This window comes from Pelobates fuscus, chromosome 7 (assembly GCF_036172605.1).
Source record: "Pelobates fuscus isolate aPelFus1 chromosome 7, aPelFus1.pri, whole genome shotgun sequence".
NCBI classification, from domain to species: Eukaryota; Metazoa; Chordata; class Amphibia; order Anura; family Pelobatidae; genus Pelobates; species Pelobates fuscus.
The window spans coordinates 11,495,060-11,519,590 of NC_086323.1; the positions used below are offsets into that span (position 1 = coordinate 11,495,060).

Genomic DNA, 24,531 nt, shown 5'->3' on the forward strand with positions numbered 1-24,531 from the left:
CTCCCTGGCAGGGCTCTCTCTCTCTGGGTGTGTCTATATTACTATCCCTGGCAGGGCTCTATCTCTCTGGCTGTGTCTATATTACTCTCCCTGGCAGTGCTCTCTCTCTCTGGCTGTGTCTATATTACTCTCCCTGGCAGTGCTCTCTCTCTCTGGCTGTGTCTATATTACTATCCCTGGCAGGGCTCTCTCTCTCTGGCTGTGTCTATATTACTATCCCTGGCAGGGCTCTATCTCTCTGGCTGTGTCTATATTACTCTCCCTGGCAGTGCTCTCTCTCTCTGGCTGTGTCTATATTACTATCCCTGGCAGGGCTCTCTCTCTCTGGCTGTGTCTATATTACTATCCCTGGCAGGGCTCTCTCTCTCTGGCTGTGTCTATATTACTATCCCTGGCAGGGCTCTATCTCTCTGGCTGTGTCTATATTACTATCCCTGGCAGGGCTCTCTCTCTCTGGCTGTGTCTATATTACTATCCCTGGCAGGGCTCTCTCTCTCTGGCTGTGTCTATATTACTATCCCTGGCAGGGCTCTCTCTCTCTCTGGCTGTGTCTATTACACTATCTCTCTCCCCTCCCCATTACACTATAGGCCAGGCCCATAAAACGCTCCCGGGGTCTCCATGGAAACCACCGCCCAGTCTGACAGCAAACTTCACTGAGCTCCGGGAAATAGCAGGTACAGGGGGGTGAGATACTCTGCAGGTTACAGGGGGGGTGAGATACTCTGCAGGTTACAGGGGGGTGAGATACTCTGCAGGTTACAGGGGGTGAGATACTCTGCAGGTTACAGGGGGGATGAGATACTCTGCAGGTTACAGGGGTTGTGAGATACTCTGCAGGTTACAGGGGGTGAGATACTCTGCAGGTTACAGGGGGGTGAGATACTCTGCAGGTTACAGGGGGTGAGATACTCTGCAGGTTACAGGGGTTGTGAGATACTCTGCAGGTTACAGGGGTTGTGAGATACTCTGCAGGTTACAGGGGTTGTGAGATACTCTGCAGGTTACAGGGGTTGTGAGATACTCTGCAGGTTACAGGAGTTGTGAGATACTCTGCAGGTTACAGGGGGGTGAGATACTCTGCAGGTTACAGGGGGGTGAGATACTCTGCAGGTTACAGGGGTGGGGGGGTGAGATACTGTGCGAGTAGGGGGGGTGAGATACTCTGCAGGTTACAGGGGGGGTGAGATACTGTGTGAGTACAGGGGGGGTGAGATACTGTGTGAGTACAGGGGCTATGAGATACTATGTGAGTACAGGGAGGGTGAGATACTGTGTGAGTACAGGGGGGGTGAGATACTGTATGAGTACAGGGGGGGTGAGATACTGTATGAGTACAGGGGGGGTGAGATACTATGTGAGTACGGGGGGGTGAGATACTATGTGAGTACAGGGGGGGTGAGATACTATGTGAGTACAGGGGGGGTGAGATACTGTGTGAGTACATGGAGGGTGAGATACTGTGTGAGTACAGGGGGGGTGAGATACTGTATGAGTACAGGGAGGGTGAGATACTGTGTGAGTACAGGAGGGGGAGGGGGAGATACTGTGTGAGTACAGGGGGGAGGGTGAGATACTGTGTGAGTACAGGGGGGAGGGTGAGGTACTGTGTGAGTACAGGGGGGGTGAGATACTGTGTGAGTACAGGGGGGGTGAGATACTGTGTGAGTACAGGGGGGTGAGATACTGTGTGAGTATGGGGGGGTGAGATACTGTGTGAGTACAGGGGGGGTGAGATACTGTGTGAGTACAAGGGGGGTGAGATACTGTGCGAGTACGGGGGGGGGGTGAGATACTGTGCGAGTACGGGGGGGGGTGAGATACTGTGCGAGTACGGGGGGGGTGAGATACTGTGCGAGTACGGGGGGGGGTGAGATACTGTGCGAGTACGGGGGGTGAGATACTGTGTGAGTACGGGGGGTGAGATACTGTGTGAGTACGGGGGGTGAGAGAGATACTGTGTGAGTACAAGGGGGGGTGAGATACTGGGAGTACAGGGGGGGTGAGAGAGATACTGTGCGAGTACAGGGTGGGTGAGAGAGATACTGTGCGAGTACAGGGTGGGTGAGAGAGATACTGTGCGAGTACAGGGTGGGTGAGAGAGATACTGTGCGAGTACAGGGGGGGTGAGAGAGATACTGTGCGAGTACAGGGGGGGTGAGAGAGATACTGTGTGAGTACAGGGGGGGTGGGGGGAGTTATTCTGCGGGTTATTCACTAAACTCCAATCTGTGGCAAATTGAAAACGAAATGGTAAAACTTGGGCTACTTTTTTTTTGTGTGTGTAAAAATTCTCAAATTCCGCTACAGTCACAGCACGTCCATTTTACCATTCAATTTGCTTCAATTCATATTTTGGTGAATAAATCCCATTCCATGATGTGGCAGAATTCTCAGCTAATGTGGCTTTCTTTCCTCTGTCTGCAGGTATTTCATCGTTAACCAGTACTAGACACACGTCAACCCCCAGAATGGCTGATTTGGGCAATCATCGCTGCCACAACTGTAATATGGTTTTCCGTTCGTATCCACTGCTGGAGAAACACAAGGAGAAGTTTTGTCTTGGGAGCCATATTGGAGATCCTACACTTCTGAGCTCCCTCTATGTAGACAAAGGGGAAAACTTGCAACTTCTCGGCAGAGGAGTCCCAAGGATGTCCGAGACTCCTGATTTCAAAGTAAGCCTCCATGAATTATTCCACATGTGTTACTACAGGGACCAGTTCTATGGTAGGGATTCCATATAAAATATTTTCCCTTGGTTATGGACCGGTTCTATGGTAGGGATTCCATATAAAATATTTTCCATTGGTTATGGACCGGTTCTATTGTAGTGATTCCATGTAAAGTATTTCAGAACTCCATTGGTTATGGAATGGTTCTATGGTAGGGATTCCATATAAAATATTTTCCATTGGTTATGGACCGGTTCTATGGTAGGGATTCCATATAAAATATTTCAGAACTCCATTGGTTATGGACCGGTTCCATGGTAGGGATTCCATATAAAATATTTCAGAGTTCCCTTGGTTATGGACCGGTTCTATGGTAGGGATTCCATATAAAATATTTTCCATTGGTTATGGACCGGTTCTATGGTAGGGATTCCATATAAAATATTTCAGAACTCCATTGGTTATGGACCGGTTCCATGGTAGGGATTCCATATAAAATATTTCAGAGTTCCCTTGGTTATGGACCGGTTCTATGGTAGGGATTCCATATAAAATATTTCAGAGTTCCCTTGGTTATGGACCGGTTCTATGGTAGGGATTCATTTTACCAGGGTTGAGAAACATTCTAACTGCAATATTTATGCTTTGCTGTAGTCCCTTCTAAAGGGCCACCAGGAGTGGAGGTGCGGTGTGTTCAACCCAAAAGGAATCTTGTCTGGATTCCAAATATACACAGAAAAAGGGATTGCGGATCATTGCACGAGCTGCTATGCTCTGCATGCCCAGGAATCGTGTAATTGCATTAGCAAGTAACGTTGGCACCCAGATTGTAGGTTAGAACTTGATTTTGAGCTCTGTATTGTAAAATTATTTTAAAAACTAATTTCTGGAAAAATACTGGATATTTTCTAAATTGTAAATTGTTGGAAATGAAAAGTTATTAAAATTTAAAATTTCAGATAAAAGTAGGAAAGCCTGAAACCTAAATTGAAGAATCTATAGAATGTGGCCATTTTGGCCTAAAATGTGAAATTAATTTAGAATTTTCACAAACTGAGGCTTTAGTGAATTCCCCTGTGTGTGTGTGTGTGTGTGTGTTAGGTAACAGGTCCAATTTACTGAATAAACTCCTAGGAGTTGAGACTATTGTGCCTGAATATCAGCGTATACTTTAAAAATGTCTGCCGATATTGCATTATAGTTCTTTATTGTTGTCTCCTTTTCTGTAGACCAGGGATAGCTACGCACGACTGAGAGCAAAGGAGGACCTTTTAAACCAGAGAGAACAGCAACTTCTGGGAGAATACGGCCCACGGAACAGTGTGTCTGACAGTAAAACTCTGAAAAGCCTCACTGAAGAGGTGAGCAAAGAGTTAAAATACCAGGATGCTGTTTATCCTTCAAAATTCAATGAACTAGAAGTTGGTACATATCGTACGAGAGCAAAGAAATCTATACAGACCAACACTATGGCTGGACTAAGATCACCAGGGCTTCAGCCAGTAATGACTAACCTTGATGATTAATGATGAATTTTCTTTCTCATACGTTCAGCACCCACATGCTATCACGCTCTATGCCCCATTCCTTGATAATTATTCTGCTCTTACCCCCCCAAGCTGAGAAATTTATTTTTAATTCTTTATTTTTGTTGTGCATATGAGTAGTACAGGCAGGCAAGAGGTGCCCCAGGAGCAGTCCTCCAGCATTTCCCACGCCTAACATGCGGGGCACAAGATGAACAAGAACATTTTTAAATTAATGACAAGTACAAACAATCGATTGTAGAAGCAGCTATATAATAAATTCAGGCTGGGTCAATGCGGTGACTTAGCTTTAAATGGTCTAAATTATGCTGGTGCAACATATACATCATGAAAGTAAACTAAGTCTTTGTGAATAAACAATAATCGTGCATAGGTAAATCGCTTTAATGCTATTATCACCCCAGCCGATCGGGACCACCCACGCTGCCTCTGCGGGTGGCCGTCTTCCTGGTGGTCCAGAGACCCCACACTCAATGAGAGTCCCACTATCCTTCGATACCTGCTCTGCCCTATCTGTATACCATGAAGCGAATATCCACTAGGGCAGGCATCAGGACACAGTCCACCCATGCTGCACTGTGAGGTTCTCGCTGGTTCCTGTGAGTCTGCAGCTGTGCTGTAGTATGCTTGTCCCTCTCAGTTCTTTGAGGGTCGGCATCAGCCGTGGAGGGGAGCTCGGTGTTGTCGGTTCCTGGGTGGATTTGTCGCAGGCTGGGTGTGGGGTGAGTGGTCAGTTCGTCTTCGTGCCGGTGACGGGTTCAGTCCGTTCAGGCAGCAGTAGTCAGTGCGCGGGTTACCTCCTACCCCCCTGTGCCGCCGTTGTCATTGCTGATTTAAGTGGCTGCGGGGGTAAGTGAGCTCGCTTCTCGGCTTAGCCGTGTCTGAAGGCAGGAGCCGCTTTGTCAGCCATGGGCACTAGTGCTAGGTGCTGGTCCTCCCTTCGTCGCTTGCGCACATGGCGCCCGCCATCTTGTACCTAGCGGTCTGACCCCCCAGCTTCGGCCGCGGCATCACGATCAAGGCCTTAGGGTGAGTACCGGGATCACCCCCCCGGTCCATAGGGGGGGGGGGAACGGGGCCGAGTCCGCTCAGATTTGTGCCCCAGGTTGGGTGCTGTATGGCAGGATAGTGGGGCAGCGGCCGTCCGCCCCACTCACTGCCGGAGAAGGCCTCATGTAGGTTAGCGAAAATGTCTCCTCCAGGGGACTGTAGCTCGGTGAGCCAGCCTCTCCCTGGATCCAGCGGTCCCTCTGCTTTAGGCTTCGTAGCCGTCGGTCTGTTTTTCGTTTTAAAGGCATAGGAGCTCTGCTTGCCTGCGACTGTCCAGCTCGGCGGTCCGGCCCCGCCCCCAAGCTAAGAAATTTAGATACACTAAAAGATTGAGAAGACAGCTATAACTATGCAAAAGATAAATTAAATAAAACAATGTCAAACATTAAATTAAATGTTTTTTTACAGATTAGAACGTTTTAATGTATAAACTAAATCTATTTACAATTTTTGTTGGCAATTCAGATTATCTTTCCTCCGTTGTTAGATAGCGTGCAGATTGGTTACACCAGCTTTACATGACTTTCTTCTCTTCTCTCCCTAGTTTCACAAACTGCGGAAATCACTGGAGGTGTCTGTCCCGACACTGAGATCGTATCAGTTTCAGGTAATTATGTAAAGCAGCATTCTGGATTTTCCAATAAGTTCCATATCAAGCCTTCTAGACGAGTATAGTTATAGCGTTTGTGTTTTTTCATTTTTAGTATTGTAACCTGGTTGTATATGGTATTGGGGATGGCCTGGAAAGTAATCAGTACCAGTTATCCAGTCAACTTTCAGACTGTTTAGACTTAATATCTGTACTCAACCATTACATCTCTAATTGTAGATGTTGATCATATTTTTTATATACTTCAGGAAGACTTCGTCCCTCAGTCTCAGTGGGACAGAGAGTATCGGGATCGCATGCAGGAGTTATCCGACGCCCACGGACGTTACCTGGCAGATATCCAGGCCCGGAACCAAACTCTGGAACAGCAGAGAGAAGGCAAGTGTAAGGGGAATCTAATAAATTCAACCAAAGGGGAATGATGGGCCTTCCGATAGCATATCTTTCTATTGCATCCTATCGCTGGACAACATTTTAAAAATGGAGGAACGTTACATTGGTTTCTATAGAGACTGCTCTCTTTTAGATCATTGCCCCATAATGTAGTCATTTTCCGTTTGATAAATTTGGGCCAAAGTCAAGTACGTTAAATAGACAGAATTAAATAGACAAAATGTTTTATCACTAAACACAAAGCCATTCTCCATTTTCCCGTACAAAAGATGAAGGGAGGGTACTCACATGTTCAGTAGAACCCAGGGCCTGGTATAGAATTATGTATTGTAGCTATCTTACTTTTCCAAGTTCAGTAGAGACTCCTCCGATCCATGGATTAATGTATTATAGGTGCGTCTTGACCTAACTCCCGTAGCTCTGGCATTAACGCACCACAAATAGTTAATGAATGAATGAACTAGATTACTTTTGGTTTCTTGTTCAGAAATCCGTCAGCGCCTTTCAGATGTCGCCAACGCAGGATCTTCAACCGGTCACATTGAGCAAATCCTTCTAGAACTAAAGGCCCAGGAGGAAAAGAATCAGATGGCTTTGGATGACCTGCGAGACCAGGTTGGACTCATCCAGTCAGAAAGCAGGTACAACTGGCTTGTGTTTACACACTGCAAATCCTCATTACCAATTCCTATTACCAAATAAGAATAGATTGATCACCAACAAGATCAATAGAAACACTCTGGGTAGGTGAAAGGAATTAAGAGGACTGTGAGATTATTATCTCATAGTGTAACGGCTTCATATTGATACTGAGTTTAAAGATCAGGATACAAAGTTAAATAGGAATATTGGAGTAAAATAAATTCAAATTCATCTTTGTCTTTACTGCTCTGATCCAAAAAGAACTCTGTTTATAAAGAAACAAGACCTATAGCTGCCCACCGGGGTCCAGGATTGAACACCGTAATCAGAGTATATATATCATTACTTCATTCGTTCCGCTGTAGAATCAAAACAGAGATATCGAAGAAGGAAAGGGCGCCCAGCACTCCGGCTAAAAAAGAGAAACCAGCTCTTCAATTCATACCTTTTCCTGCCCGTGGAGCCTCGCTTTCCTCCGAAATTAGGTAATGACTAACCCAACACTTTCAGTGGATGTGGGAAGACCACAATTACATTACTTCGTTGCCGTTATTATATTGTTTATATAAAGGAATGCTTTACTTTACCATTAATTTTAACATGCAAAACACAAATCTACATACAGTAATAGATTTTCTCATACGCATCATCCAGGTTTCTCTATGAATATCTTGCATGTATCCCACCTTATATCTTTGTATTCCTTGCCCCTCCTAGCGCACTGCAACTGGCATATGTCCAGAGTGGAGGCAGCGACCCGTCCGTCCTGGCCCAGATGCGGGACTTGCAGGCAGAGGCTTTGACTTTTGAAGGAATCACTCTCAAACAGGAGCGGAAAGAGAAAAAGAAGAAACGTATGTAGTGTGTGTAGCTGTGGTTCTTTGTGTGTGTGTGTGTATGGATCAGCGTGTGAGAGTTTGAATGTTTTTGTGAGTCTGTCTGTGTCTGTTTATATGAGTAGGTTTGCTTGTACAGGATGTGTGAGTGTGTATATGCCTTCTTGTAGGAGGTTCTTTGTGTGTTCATCTTTGTGTAAGAGATCGATCTGTGTTTGTGTGTGGCAGGGGTCTTTGTGCATTTGTATACCTGTTTTCATGTTTGTGTCATTCTGTAAGAGATCACTCGGTATGTGTGTCACCATCGCTAGTCAATAACAGCAGCTATCGGTTACTTACTTTATATCTTAGTACTGCATTAAAGGAACACTATAGCGTTACGATTATAACCCTTAGGTGCATTAGAGTGTTCCCATAGGAAAGCATTGTACATTCTGCTTCACATGAGTTTTACGGGTCAGTGCCGCAATGCGCCTCTAGTGGCTGTCAGGAAGACAACAACCTGAATGCAAAGGTTGCTTACCCCCTGACCTAAACCCTTGCTTGCATTTAAAAAAAAAAAAAAAATGCTTCCTGATTACAGGACATGATGGCGCCCCCCGTGGGCTGGACGTGGAGCTGATGGCTGTGGAAATGGAGAACCAGCGGCTGGAAGAAGAAATCTTTAACCTGAAGTTGCTAAGAGAGAAGAAGAAGGTGGCCAATGGTAAGTACCAATTACAATGTATCACTGTGTATTATACAATGTATCGCTGTGTATTATACAATGTATCGCTGTGTATTATACAATGTATCGCTGTGTATTATACAATGTATCGCTGTGTATTATACAAGGTATCATTATGTATAATACAATGTATCGCTGTGTATTATACAATGTATCATTATGTATTATACAAGGTATCATTATGTATAATTCAATGTATCGCGGTGTATTATACAATGTATCATTATGTATAATACAATGTATCATTGTGTATAATACAATGTATCATTATGTATAATACAATGTATCATTATGTATAATACAAGGTATCGCTGTGTATTATACAAGGTATCGCTGTGTATTATACAAGGTATCGCTGTGTATTATACAATGTATCGCTATGTATTATACAATGTGTCGCTATGTATTATACAATGTATCGCTATGTATTATACAATGTATCGCTGTGTATTATGCAATGTATATTTGGATAGTTTCTGTGGAGGTTAACCATGACATCCTAGTACCCCATTTAAGTGTGCTGTTTGACACATTAAAAGATTATGTGTTAACTCTCTCTCCTGAGATGAAATTAGCCAATATGGTACTATTGCTTAAAGGGACTCTCCAGTGCCAGGAAAACAATCTGTTTTCCTGGCACTGCAGGTCCCCTCTCCCTCCCACCACCCATCCCCGGGTTGCTGAAGGGGTGAAAACCCCTTCAGTGACTTACCTGAGACCCCCGCCAATGTCCCTCGGCGGTGGTTTTGGGTCGCCGCCGCTCCTCCCCTTCATCACATCAGCCGGCGGGGGAGACTGATCCAGCCGGCTGAGGAGACCTAATGCGCATGCGCGGCAATGCCGCGCATGTGCATCAGAGCTCTCCATAGGAATGCTTTTCAATGCTTTCCTATGGGGAATTGAGCGACGCTGGAGGTCCTCACACAGCGTGAGGACGTCCAGCGACGCTCTAGCACAAAACCTGTGCTATGAAGCAGGAAGTGCCCTCTAGTGGCTGTCTAGTAGACAGCCACTATAGGAGGAGTTAACCCTGCAGATAATTATTGCAGTTTATGAAAACTGCAATAATTACACTTGCAGGGTTAAGGGTAGTGGGAGTTGGCACCCAGATCATTCCAATTGGCAGAAGTGGTCTGGGTGCCTGGAGTGTCCCTTTAAGGAGGGAAAGAACCCAATGGCTTTAGACCAATATATTGCTTAATAACTTTGTTAAAATGCTGACCATTTAAATCCACTTAAGACTAGTCTTAGCCATCCAGATCAAGTGGGGTTTAACCTACTCGTCAAATGCTTGAAAATACCTGCAGAAATACAGGTTTTTTTTTGGAGGGGGGGGGGGTTAGTGGGCTTGAGACGCAAACTCCTCCTTCGGTCTTTTCTTCAGATGCAGAGGAAGCATTTGATGTGGGCATATTTATTCAGATTATTAGACCACTGGGGTTTCCCTAGAGAATTTACTCAACCTCTTTAACCCCTTAAGGACCGAACTTCTGGAATAAAAGGGAATCATGACGTGCCACACATGTCATGTGTCCTTAAGGGGTTAAATACAGGTCCCTGGGCCCAATTAATAATTCCAGGTTTCGTTGTGCACCCACTTTCTGTTATGTAATGGGATAAGATAAGCATGTTCCCTTTCCCCTCTTCTGTCCGCCTTATCAATGGCCCCATTTGCATCTTACCAGGACTTACCATGGGATCACAGTTTTGTCAATTCTGAGCAATAGTTTTACTGTGTCCGTATATGCCAATGACCTTCATTTACCCCTGATTGATCTTTTGACTACCTTACCTTACCTCGGTGGGCGCCTGTCTACAAATAAGGTTATATCTGGCATAAGGTGAATATGAACACAATGAGCGATATGCCCCCTGATCTTTCAGCTGCATGCATGGAGCAGATACCGAGCAATTTGTTTTTAAAGTTCAAGCTGCCACCCTACAATATTTAGAGGTTCGACTGATGGTGGATCCACTTTAGTTAGGGCCTGCTAATTATGATCCCTTGTTTTGTACCCTGATGTGTGATTTGGACAATTGGGATTCCAGACCGATCTCAGGGATGTGGAGAATACATTCTATTAAAATGAATTTCCTAACTTGTGTCTTTATTATTTCAGTCCCTCATTCTTCTATAACTAAGCAGGGTTTAGATGCACTTCAGTTCTATATGCCTTTACGTGGTGGAAACCAGAGACACCGAATAGCCAGAAAGTTACTTCTAAGAGAAGGGGTGGCCTCAGTCACCCCAATCTTCTTACGTATTACAAGTCTGCTCAGTTGGCTCAGCTTGTTTTGTGGCATTCACCTTCTGTGGAGAGGAGATGGGTGGACGGGGAGGCTGGCCTCATGGTTTTAGATTTGTCCGAATTTTACATGTGGCTGGATAAGCCCCAGAGCGTACCTCTTAAATGTGCCCAGCTATTCTTCATTCCCTAGGATTGTGGGATAAAGGGATATATAAATATTTCCTTACTTACACTGCACACTCCACATGATTTCCAAGGCATGGAGGCATAATGGCCAGAGTACTATCAGCTATATAATGGGCATAGTGTGGTCTCATTTGCTGACCTAACGCCTGGCACCATAACCACTACAGTGACTTTGTCACAGTTTAGTTTACAGACAAAGGTAACCTGTCAGTGTTGTGCATTGTGAGCAAGCCATAAATCTGCCAATGAATGCACAGAGCTCTGCAGAAGCAGGCACAAGCTGCGGCCCGTGATCTATTAGTGCTGTTTATGGGGGATTTACCCCCACATTTTGGAAACGCCAGAGGTGTATCCCTAAATACCAGGAAACGGGTCCTAGAGGATTGGATGATGTAATAGCGTAATTAGAGTGAATTAGGAAAGCAACAGAAACTATTAGAATATACCCACTTAGGTGAGGAGCTAGCTAAACATTCAAATTAAAAAAACTGTCCTTATCTTATTGCAGACTTCCTTAATAATGGAGACCGGTAATATCCCCAAGCAGGTGGAAGATGTGACAGGAAACGCTTCATCTGACGCCTCCTGTCCTTCTAACAGCTTTCTGTATACGAAGATCAATCCCTTCATATTAACAGACTATTATTTATCTATCTGGATAGCGATCAATACAATCTCATTCCGGAATTCTTTGTCACAAAATGCCAGCCAGCTCTCAGTGTAGCTCCTCCCATTGTACATTATACATGGCTTTCTTTCATATGCTTTGCTTTATTTCTGTCTCTTTAAACCATGCTTTTTATTGGGGGGGCTGGAGGGGGCTGTGTGGAATTTACTTAAAGAAAAAAACATAATTGCTTCTCTGAAAATTATACCATTGAATAAAAACATGAATTGCACTTTTAATAATGTGTTAACCATTTTTGTTCATACAATGCCCGGGCCCACAATGCTAATAAGTGGGAGAAACCGAAACATGGCGGTTATATATAAAAAGTGTTGTGTTCTAAATCGCCATGGAAACCAGTCAGCAGGGACATCGCATTATTGACTCCACCCCTTTTTCACGTTGGCACCACTTTCCAGAGCAGATACTTTTCATAAATAGCCCCCGATGTTTAATGTTATCTCTGTCGCTCGCTCTATGCCGACTGCCAGGTGCAAAGGACAGAGCTTATAGCAATTATTGACAGGGAGCGTCAGCTACAGCATACAGGAATATACAGCGGTGTGGATTTCTACAAGGTTATTAGAAAACACAAAAATGGATGTGACATCCACAGATTTTATACTATCCTATTATTTATCAAGCGCCAACAAATTCTGCAGTGCTGTACAATAGGACTATAATGTTTAGAAGTATATCACAGAGCTCCACAGCTGGAAAACTCACAGCAATGTGCAGTGTGTATGAGTGTATAACAGAGCTCAACAGTAATAAAACTCACACTCACACACACTGCACATTATTGTATCACAGAGCTCCACAGCAATAAATCTCAGTTATGTGTGTGACTGTATCACAGAGCTCCACAGCAATAAAACTCTCAGTAATTTGCAGTATGCCATGCATGTTTTGTTGGAATACGTTTGTCTTGTTTATCTATTATACAGGGCTGCAGAATACATCTGCCATATATACATAATTGTAATTGTTTCTCATTCCTGATACCTTTTATGCAAGAGGTATTTGCCAGCCAACTGTTATTGTTGCTTGGCTACCCATCTCCCAGTAACATACGCATTCATTAGAAGCCACGCCATGCTGATTAGCAATATTGAATTTGAAATCATTTGAAGTAACTTTCACCTTATAAGTAGTATAACTTATATTATATTTCTGTGGCAGAGCAGTGCAAATTAAGATGCAGATTTGGGGTGTATACACTCTGTATATTTCCAGAACGCAGATGGGAAGATTTGGGGTGTATACACTCTGTATATTTCCAGAACGCAGATGGGAGGATTTGGGGTGTATACACTCTGTATATTTCCAGAACGCAGATGGGAAGATTTGGGGTGTATACACTCTGTATATTTCCAGAACGCAGATGGGAAGATTTGGGGTGTATACACTCTGTATATTTCCAGAACGCAGATGGGAAGATTTGGGGTGTATACACTCTGTATATTTCCAGAACGCAGATGGGAAGATTTGGGGTGTATACACTCTGTATATTTTCAGAACGCAGATGGGAAGATTTGGGGTGTATACACTCTGTATATTTCCAGAACGCAGATGGGAAGATTTGGGGTGTATACACTCTGTATATTTCCAGAACGCAGATGGGAAGATTTGGGGTGTATACACTCTGTATATTTCCAGAACGCAGATGGGAAGATTTGGGGTGTATACACTCTGTATATTTCCAGAACGCAGATGGGAAGATTTGGGGTGTATACACTCTGTATATTTCCAGAACGCAGATGGGAGATTTGGGGTGTATACACTCTGTATATTTCCAGAACGCAGATGGAAGATTTGGGGTGTATGGTGTCGTAGTCTGGAAGTTATGGATGGTAAAATAAGGGTTTCCAGGTGCTGATTCCCCACAGACTCTGTCTAAGGGCTGATTTGTCCTTGTTGCATTTTATTCATAGAATGTCAGGATTATAGTTGATCCAGCACACAGAATTGTATCACACCTAAAGACTAAGGATAACGTCTAACCGGACCTTAGAATGGCCGGACTTAACATACCCGAGAATAGTCCAAATACTCGCCGAGGTCAAGGACACAGAATGAGATGCAACAATCAGGGAAGTCAAAACAAAGCCAAAGTCAAATACCAGAAAAACACGATCAGGAACACCCTGTCAGATAACCAGCTAGCGGAAACCAAGACAGGGCACTGACAAAAAGGTAATTTGGGTTTAAATAACCCTCTTTAGGCTGTAATTGGCTGTCTCCGACCTCTGACCCCATAATGTACGTGCACGTCTATGACGTGACATCGCACGCACGCTGGCGCCATCTTTAATGTGGGTAAAGGTAAGTTTATTATAAAATCCTGAACCGCAGCGGCCGGTGTTCCTAAGAACATCGCACCCGCTGGGGACCGGAAAGGAGGTAAACTGGGCAGCTGCCCGCCGTGACCAAGATAAGTTTGAAACCTGTCGGCGTGGCTGTCTAGTTTATATGCAGCCACGCTGACAGAACAGCAGAGAGCCATGACCTAGAATAAGGTGATACTGCTTCTTGATATAATTGAAGTCTTTATTACTGTTTGTGGCACATGGAATGCCAACACAAAGGGTCATATTAGACATGACATTCAATGGCATCATTATGGCTTCAACTTGCAGTCCGGTGTAACAAGATGTAAAATGAATTCTTCCAAATGTCGTCTATCTTTTGGTTAATTGCCTGTCCGTACCCTCCGTTCACTTATTTCATAAACTACCGAACGATCGACCACCTGGGAACTGGAGTGTGCCATCAATTGACCTCCCAGAAGCTGCGGTTAACCGCAGCTTAATTGATGAACTTGGGAGGTCGCTGTTTGTGTAACTCCCACGTGGCGGAGGCCATTTTAAAGTCCCGAACGGCCAGCGGTGTTCGGCACCCAAACTATGGAACTGAAAACGGACACTATTTTGCACGAACACCGCTGAATCCGCCGACCTCCCTTCTCTGCCATCCAGCACACGAACGTCTGTCCGTTCGGTACTTTCTGGCACGAATAGACGCACCCCAGATAGCCATCCCATGGAGCCTGTTCATATACCGAAAGACAATGTGAAAGACTTTGGCTCCATGGCGATTGAACTGTATGTATGTGATCTGAGCGCCATTCAGTCATAATGTGCGCTCAGATCTAAGCTATCTGGGGATATGTTGAATGTGGGGATTCTGTTAGTGGAATTTAAAGTTATTGATTTTATTGTATTTTTATGTTCAGGTACAAAATGGAGTTTAGCCTCTATCCATGGAGATAATTGGATTACTTCCCAATTATCTCCAGGATAGAGAGGAGGGTTTATCTACACCAAAGGGGAGTATTTATGCTTGTGCCACTGTGACTGGCTACTGTATTATATTTGTCCCAGTTTTCCACCAGGTCCCCCAGGGGAGTGTCTACCTAGTGGAATACCGCATAAATACCGGGCAGGTAGCCCAGATTAAACAGATCTCTGCTTAACCCTCAATACGGAGCTTGGTCTCGTACTTGGGGGTATTGAATTCGTATGGTTTACTCGTTCGGCTGTTTGGTTCGTGAAGGATTTCGTATGGTTCCTGTTCGGCTAATTGGAGCTTTCATTAGCTGCTTCTCTATTCGGAAAGGGAACATCTTCAGCGGTGTACCGGGGTGTACCGGGGTGTACCATAACAATCTCTATTTATATCTTCTGATCAGAAAAATCAAACTCTAGGTTGCACTGACTTAGCCTCGTGTCTATTGTGACTCCATGTAAATCATGGAAATCACATGAAATCACATCTTCTGCCTGTGAAATGTGTGACCTGCCCACCTTTTGTCTGTAATGATGTCTCTTCTCACAAGGTTTCTTCTGCTGTTTCCATACAGGGGATTCTGAAATGGTTGAGATGCATCGGGAGAATCTTCAACAAATGGCCCAGCTCCAGGCTGACATTGGGATGTTAAGACGGGATGTTGGCAGAATGCCCCCTCGAGCCCTTCAAGGGCCTCCACCTTTTGTACCTCCCATGCCACCACCAATGCTTCCACCCATGCATCCAACTAAACAACTACCTGGGAGACCAGAAGCTGCCGTTGTAACAGGAGGGCTTGTGAGTAACCATACTGCGCTATTGAAACAAATAATTTTAAAAAGTTTGAGGCAAATAAAAAGTACATACTGAAGAGAAATCAAGGTACAGAAATAAGGAAAGAGATGTACAGGAACTGTACGTTGGAGCATTGTCCCAATATAGTATGGAGGATGTTGATGGGTTGGTGTATACAATACAATGCTGCCTCTTGGTTAACAAACATCATACCATAGTCAATCCCCCCATCATTGCCTGAATCTACCCATGAATTTCAAAACTCGTAGTACCACATAGGTAGAAATGGTGTTTAACTCAGAGTCCTGAAGACTCTAATAAAGCGAAAAATAAACCCTAATTTTAGTAAAACTATTATTTTATATTTTTAAAAGCATTATTCATACTTAAAAAAATATATACAATTTTCAGTTTGTATAAGTGCGACAGTACCTAAAATAATACATAGAAAATACACATTAAAATATTAAAATATTGCGTTTTCTGTACCCATACATTAGTTTACATGTCCTTAAAGGGACACTATAAGCACCAAAACAACTTTATCTTAATGGAGTTTCAGCCAGGGTGGGTGTGGCTCTGCCTGCATAAACAGAAACAAAAGTGATTTAACTTCTAGATGGCAGAGGATTGAGCAGCGAGACTGCATGGGGCAGGATCTATTCACCAAAACTGCTTCATTAAGATAAAGTTGTTTTGGTGTTTAGAGTCTCCCTTTAATGGAGAGAGCGTAATACTTGTCCGTGTTTGTTCTAGGATTCCATGAGACCTCCGAGCCCGGCAGCAAACAGACACATTATGGAGCCTTTAGACGCACTGGGTCCTGCACCATATGACCCTGTGTAAGTATTACAATGTCCATGAATTTTCCTCCACTCAGTTAAAGCAATGTAAACCTTTTTAGAGCTTAGAATTATTTTAAAGCGTTTCAGAACGTAACTGATTGGTATCTTCTAAAATCGCTGCCATACCTGGAAGCCCCAAAAATCTAGGATGAAAATACATTTTTCAGGAGCTGGCAATATCTTTAAAGCTCTTTTACCATACACGGGTCTCATACTGTGGCTGGACTAACTAGAACATTATCCTGCTGGATGGAAGTCATTGTGAAACCTCTCTATTTGATGGTTCTGTTATAACATTTTTAAAGGAACACTATACTGTTAGGAATACAAACACTCCATAGAAAAGCACGTAGAGGTTAGTGTGTGGCAAAACGCTGTACTGAATCAATCAGCATCTCTTCATAGAAATGTACAATCCTACAGACTGTAAGCTCATTGGAGCAGGGTCCTCTTCAACCTATCGTTCCTGTAAGTTTTCTTGTAATTGTCCTATTTATAGTTAAATCCCCCCTCTAATAATATTGTAAAGCGCTACGGAATCTACTGAATCAATCAGCATCTCTTCATAGAAATGTACAATCCTACAGACTGTAAGCTCATTGGAGCAGGGTCCTCTTCAACCTATCGTTCCTGTAAGTTTTCTTGTAATTGTCCTATTTATAGTTAAATCCCCCCTCTAATAATATTGTAAAGCGCTACGGAATCTGTTGGCGCAATATAAATGGCGATAATGATAATAATGCCTCCATATAAGAAGTGTTCAGTGTCTCCTTTGCAGGACCGTACCTAGGAAGTCCCTCTAGTAGCTGTCAGATTGACTGTCACTAAAAGATGTTAGTAGGCAGCAATGTAAACGCCGCTTGTTCTCTGTAAAGGCAGTGCTTACAGAGCTGAGGATGCAGGGACCAGAACCACTACATTAAGCTGTATTATTGTGTCCCTTTAAAATCACAAATGTTTTATACAATTTCTCTGTGTAACATTATCAATTACAATACAATCCATACAGTTATTATTAGATCCCAACTTACAACACCCCGTACTTCCACTTCATTCCTTATTTTACAAAAAAATGACAGTTAAACCATTTTAAGAGATCTGCTATTATTAATATTTGACATGATATAATGACTCTCCTAATTCTATCTCTAGATTGTGTGTAATGTTTATTATGTTCATGTTGGGATTGTTTGAATTCATGCCATTTGCATTCTGAGTGCAATATCAGAATGTTAAATTGCAGTTCTTGTTACATAGTTTGATTGATTGATGGTTAAAGTCAGACAAGAATCCAGTAGTCAGTCAGTGAGTTATTAGAAAAAACAATTAACCACCGGAAGCCTCTAGTCTCTACAGTAAAACAATGACTTGAAAACTGATCAGCTGTTCTGAACGTGTAGATGTTTGGATGTTTGGTTGTGGATAACCCCAGGCTCTCTCCATGTCTCCTCTCGGATCACAGGGCTGGCTTTGTCATATTCTATGACTTTCTTCTTGGATTGGAGCCAACGTTTCAGAAAGTGCGTCTGCTCAGCGGGCTCTATAGTAATGGACACAGGATGGGCCAAACCACTTCCCTGCCTGACGTGCCCTGTGAGATGTGGCATTCTGCGCCACACCTGGCTAATACACCAAAAGGGAACATTGCCATGTTGGCCACGAAGCAACCAATACCCAGGTACAGCTCAACCTCTTGTAAAAGTATTTCTTACATCTACGAAAAAAGTGAGAAAGCCCTACTAACTCCTCCCTACTGGGGAATAACCCACAATTGATAAATAACGAAAAATGGAGAATAAGTATGGAACCCCAAAAGGTCCCTAATTGGGGGAGTAGTGATGAGAAAGGAGTCCCTACCTTTAATAGTCCTAGGGATATAGGGGGATAAAAAATGTTTTTTTTTTATCCCCCTATATCCCTAGGACTATTAAAGGTAGGGACTCCTTTCTCATCACTACTCCCCCAATTAGGGACCTTTTGGGGTTCCATACTTATTCTCCATTTCTTACATCTACACTGGGTCTTTTCATTGTACCTCTGGATACTTTGTGATTCCCAACTGTTGTTGTCTGACGCGAACTACAAAATGTCAATCTCTACTGTGAGAAGTATAATTCTACCAAACAATACAAACTAAAAGCAGGATGTTGGGGTGCAGACATTAAGTATATTTGCAGTACATGGTTTACACAGTCTGGGCACGTAACGTCTCTCTAACCCTCCAAAAGTCAAATTCTAAATGATTTTGGAGAGGATTTGAAGAAAACTGGTGATTCACTGGGAAGAAAGATGTTGTTTCTGAGATTGCTGATGTGGAATGGATCTGCACGAATGTAGCGGAGTGTAATAGTAGAATCCACGATCTCCGCTGGTATCACAAGTAAATCCACAGTCAGCGCTGAAAAGTAAGGCAATATCCCAATCCTCCCAATAACCGGACGAAACACAGTTTGGGAGTCAACTAACTGGCTTTATTCACAGGCTTGTATATTTATACAGTTCCCCATGCAAGGGGTTTCCTGACAGAAGTTTCACGGGATTTCTCCCATAATGCAGTGTAATTCTCCCAGGATGCATTGCTACACGAGAGGGATACTCCCACTAAAATGGACGATTAAGTGGATTATCCCCTCGTGTAGCAAAACTGCCAATTCACATTAAAATCTTTTTTATAAGCTTTATACGGTACATTTAAATAACCGAACGTTCGGTAGATAGCTGGGGTCTGAGCGCATCTTTTGGGTGAATACCGCTCAGATCCCAGCTGAAATGACCGAACGCCGCAACAAATACAGTTTACATCGAAGTTCCCCTCAAACTGTCGATTATACTTGGGGGAACGATTCTACCGAATACCGGGCTCCCGAATGGTCTGGAAGTCCAGCGGTGTTTGTGTCGTCGAGTAGCCGTTTTCAGTTCCAGGCGCTCGACGACCAAACACTGCTGAAGAATAGCGAATCCAAGATGGCCGACCGCCGCATGGTCGGTAGTCGAACGACGGCCACCTAGGAGAGCTTCTAATTACCGATTGCAACATTGTTGCAATCGGTTAACGAGTGCCACACGCTCCTAAGTGTGTGGTCTATCAGGGGGGCCCGCATTCGTTCCACGAACGGCCCGGATAGCCGCTGTTCGTCGAACCAAGTACTTGCATGCTGGTAGCTTACGGCTGCCAGCATGCGAATTACCATAGCATAGATACACAGTACATTTACATCTACCACACAGGATACATAGCAGAATACACACAGCACATAGTACAGACAACCTTTCTATATTACAGTCCAGAAGTGGCTATGTTTGCCACAACGAACATCTAAGATTCAGTATAAATACCAATGACCTTATATCCATTGATTAACGAATAATGCACCAAGTTAGCCATGGATATTCTAAACAAAGTGTATTAATTATCTGATAATTGTTGTAGAACATCAATGGGATGTCAATGTTTGGCTCCAACCTATGTCAAATAGAAACTAAGCGGCGAGACTTGTTCTTGAAAGATGTGTGAAATTACGATATCATTTTAAATGTAATATTATACATGTTGATGAATGTTCTTTGATCATTTTCTGCTGTCGTGATACGGTTTCTGTGTAAATATTCCTCTACCAATAAAAGAATCTAGTTTAATGCACACAAATTTTACGTATTGCTTTACTTTTATGTACGTTTACTTTTTTAGTTATTACTTTACCTTTGAATGCAGGGTTCGTCCAGCATCTTCCATTGCTCTGGTGATGGAGCTGCAGGCCTCAGGGGGGTTCAACCCATATGGCCAGGAGGTCCAACATGTTTCTTCCTGCGGGTGGTCAAAGCTGGATCTGTTTGACCAACACAATCAGGTGCTGAGTGGACGTTGGAAGCTGCCGGTGAGAGCATTACCACTGAGGCCAGGACTGAGTACTGGACAACTCAACACAGTCCCACAGGTAGGACAGTATTAGTTAACGAGCTGGAGAATGGAGATGGTGAATGGAGGACAAAGTACAGACTGTGACCTCTACTGATTACCTTACAGGTTGGAAAAGCAGAACTTTTTCTACGTGTTCTAAATGCCAGAGATGCTGAGCTTCAATCACTCGCAGAGATAGACCCAAGGAATGCTTCACTTTACCAGTATCCTCCTCTGGTAAGTGCCCCATACAATATATCAGCTTCACAAAAATGGCACCTGTTAGTATCTTGAAATGTACCATGAAGAGATCCTACAGCCTTAAGGAAGTAAATTACAGGGTGATATGTAAACTTTTTACAAACAAGTGGTGACAAATCCTCAAAGATGAGCAAAGGAAATCAGCTTAATGTTCCTGTATAATCTATTGGGTACTATAGTGACTTCACCTCTTTTAGAACTTTGTTCAACTTTTCTGTTAGTGACACTTTTATACATTCCCTTATTGTATCAGATTTGGTAGGTATCAGCACAATGCACAATGCAACAGCACAATGAACACATTCCACATTGCCCCGACACATTCCATATTGTTTTATGGACCCAGGACATACTTGACAACGAGAGAAATCTCGATGTATCATTCCTGGTAAAATATTTTATGAATGAATATTGCCCCGACACATTCCTCATTGCCCCGACACATTCCATATTGTTTTGTGCAACATGGACATAATTGACAACGAGAGAAATCTCAATGTATTATTCCTGATAAAATATTTTATAAATAAATATTTCCCCAACACATTCCTCATTGTCCCGACACATTACATATTGTTTTGTGGACCCAGGACATACTTGACAACGAGAGAAATCTCGATGTATCATTCCTGGTAAAATATATTTTATGAATAAATATTGCCCCGACACATTCCTCATTGCCCCGACACATTCCATATTGTTTTTTGCAACATGGACATAATTGACAATGAGAGAAATCTCAATGTATTATTCCTGATAAAATATTTTATAAATAAATATTTCCCCAACAAATTCCTCATTGTCCCTACACATTACATATTGTTTTGTGCAACATGGACATAATTGACAACGAGAGAAATCTCAATGTATTATTCCTGATAAAATATTTTATAAATAAATATTGCCCCGACACATTCCACATTGCCCCGACACATTCCACATTGCCCCGACACATTCCACATTGCCCGACACATTCCACATTGCCCCAACACATTCCACATTGTTTTGTGGACCCAGGACATACTTGAAAACGAGAGAAATCGCAATGTATCATTCCTGGTAAAATATTTTACAAATAAATGTTGCCCCGACACATTCCACGTTGCCCTGACACATTCTACGTTGACCTAGCATATTTTAGACTAATTTGACACAATTCATAGTGCCATAACACATTCCAGGTGTCCCACCTCTAATTAAGGGCAAAGGAAAACCAATAAAGAACAATGAATAAGTCAGTTGATTTGAAAAACAAAATCCCATAATCATCAGTGTCACTGTGAGAAAGTTTAGGAAACATTAATCATTTAAATCTCTCTCTCTCACCCTAGATGTCTAACTCGCCTGCTGCTGTAATAGAAAACCCAACGCATCGGCCAGCTTTTCACGCTTCTACCAATGCATTTAACATGTCCCTCTCCCCTTACACTGACTATGTTGATCCACCCCCTGTTGAGGAACTTCCTAACCAACAGAAAAACAGTCAGAGGTGAGAAAGAAGTGACCCATTCTAATTCACAGTGAAATTCTCCCAGTCCACATCTCTTTGACATGACTCCCTTTCCAATCCAATGAAACGTTTCCTATTTCAAACCACTATGTGCTGACCCCCCATTCCAATTCAATTTAAAATTCCGTATTCCAAATATCTGTGAAATGACCTCCATTCCAATCCACTGTGACGTTCTTTTATTAGAATACTCTGTGAAATGTTTAAACAATGTTTGTATATTGTAAACAAAATTTACTTCTATTTAACCTTCAGTATCACACGTTTTCAAATTAGGGGGCAATCAGTGCAAAGTCAGAACAATAGCCTGAAATGGTTCAAAAAGGGACACCAAAACAACATTAGCTGAATGGAGATGTTGGAGTAGAGATCATACCCCGGCTGTCTAAATGCTCAATTCTCTGCCATTTAGGAGTTAAATCACTTTATTTATGTAGCCCTAGTCACACCTCCCTGCATGCGACCTTCATAGTCTCTCTACACATTTTCTGTAAAGAGATATCTAATCTTTAAACCTTCTTTATTGCACAATCTGTTTTATTTACAATTTCTAATCCCCTGCTCTGTAAATTAACAGAGCAGGAGATTAAAAAAATTCTGATTGAAAATTAAACAATCAGTCACATGCAGGAAGGTGTGGCTAGAGCTGTATAAAATAAGTGATTTAACTCCAAAATTACAGAGATTTGAACAGTGAGACTGCAGGGGCATGATCCTTATGACCTAATCTGCTTCATTAAGCTAAAGTTACTTTGCTGCTTTCTGTATCCCTTTAAATGAGTTCATTATGCTTCTGCAAATAGAGGAGAGCTGGCAATTGGGGCAGGGAGCAAGCATTAAAGGGTTTGCGGGCTTCAGCCTCACGCCTTTCGTCTGATCATTAATAACATCAGAAAGGTTGTTGGAAGGTTTGTTAGCAGAGTACTCGAAGAAAGAGCACTGTCTGGGATTACACTCTCCAGGCCTGCACTGACCCACTAGGATATTTCCTGGGATATTAGAACTATGAGTTTCACATGCAAAAAAAGCCGATTCTTCTGCATGTGCCCTTGAGACCAAATGTTGCCAGCCCTTCCCTGCCTGTATCGTGAGTTCTATCTAATTTATCTAGTGCCAGTTCTTCTATATATTCTTTATATTGTCACGTTCTCCAAGTTCAGGAATCTGTCACTGAATACATTAGCTGGTGGGTGTCACGTGTTTGTTCTTTAAAGGAAGCTCAGGTTTCATTTTCCCAATTGTTAATTTGATGCAATAAAACAATCGTAATAACCCAGTCCTAGATCATTTAGATTCCAGGAAATGAAATGCATTAAATACGTACAAATAGTTCTCATTGTGCTAGCTTTAAATAAACCGTGATCGGAACTCTGGTTAAAGTAAATATATTATTTATTTTGCTGTACTTAATATTGTTTACTGTGTGAGCATCACAAGTGGATGAATTAATAAAAATACATTCTGTTCACCATTAGTAGACTTGGGTTTTTTGTGTCTCAAGGGAAGCGTGGTCATGCCTCTCAGGGAACGATGGGGATTTATTTGTAAGGTTTGATAGTGCTAGAGGTGGGGTTTGTTCAAGGGTTGATGAATAATAACTAAGGATGTTTGGCGTTTTCCTTCCCATATTCAAATTACTGAGAAGTCTGATTGGGACCCTTTGTGTCCAAAGGGAAACGATCATGTTATTTACTAAATCAATAGAGAATGACCCCTGATTGTCCCACGCGACTGTGAGATTTTCAGTAGGCAGAACTCTTTTTTTTTACTCTACAGCTGTCACTGGTGACAACTGGGGGAAATAAGAAGCTTGACAAAAGGTAACACCTTGACACAAAGTAGTCCCTATTTATCTATGTGTAGCAGAGCTCCCTGTACCCCGGCTGGGTATCTCCGCCAAAGGACAGCTTCCTAGCTTGAACAGGGGACAAACCGCAGCACTTCTGCCCACAGTCGCCGTGGAACCGCTCCTTCCTGGAGCCGAATGGGGAATTCGCTCTAGACACCCCCAGGCACTGGATGACACTCAGTCCTGGGAGCTCTAGTCCTTACAAGGACTATCCCTGTTGACTCCCCTGCAAACTGGAATAGCAGATACAGGGGTTAAATCTTCCTTCCCTCCAATAACAGGACGACACACAGTTTTGGAGTGCAAGCTGGCCTTATATGCACTCCCCCCTGGACCTTGTGGGGGGCTGCAGCACAAAGTCACAGACCAATGACAAAGGTGTTTAAAATAGATGCCACTCCCATATACAATTAGATGATCCCTCCCTGCTGCCTGGGAGATAATTGGATCAGTAACTGTAATAATTCTAATCCAATTATCTCCAAGCACAGAAAAAACATACA

General features: G+C 43.0%; 1 protein-coding gene across 1 annotated transcript; it reads left to right on the top strand.

Moving 5' to 3' along the window:
• The first annotated feature begins 630 nt into the window (after nt 1-630).
• Nucleotides 631-22,772, top strand: CCDC17 (coiled-coil domain containing 17). Its single transcript, XM_063427152.1, has 15 exons — nt 631-677; nt 2,428-2,678; nt 3,905-4,036; nt 5,817-5,879; nt 6,131-6,260; nt 6,763-6,916; nt 7,283-7,402; nt 7,635-7,771; nt 8,337-8,459; nt 15,445-15,668; nt 16,422-16,507; nt 17,973-18,188; nt 20,223-20,445; nt 20,535-20,645; nt 22,001-22,772. Exons 2-15 carry the CDS (start codon nt 2,472-2,474, stop codon nt 22,160-22,162), a joined length of 2,088 nt encoding a protein of 695 aa, XP_063283222.1. The 5' UTR covers nt 631-677; nt 2,428-2,471; the 3' UTR covers nt 22,163-22,772.
• Nucleotides 22,773-24,531: the final 1,759 nt, after the last annotated feature.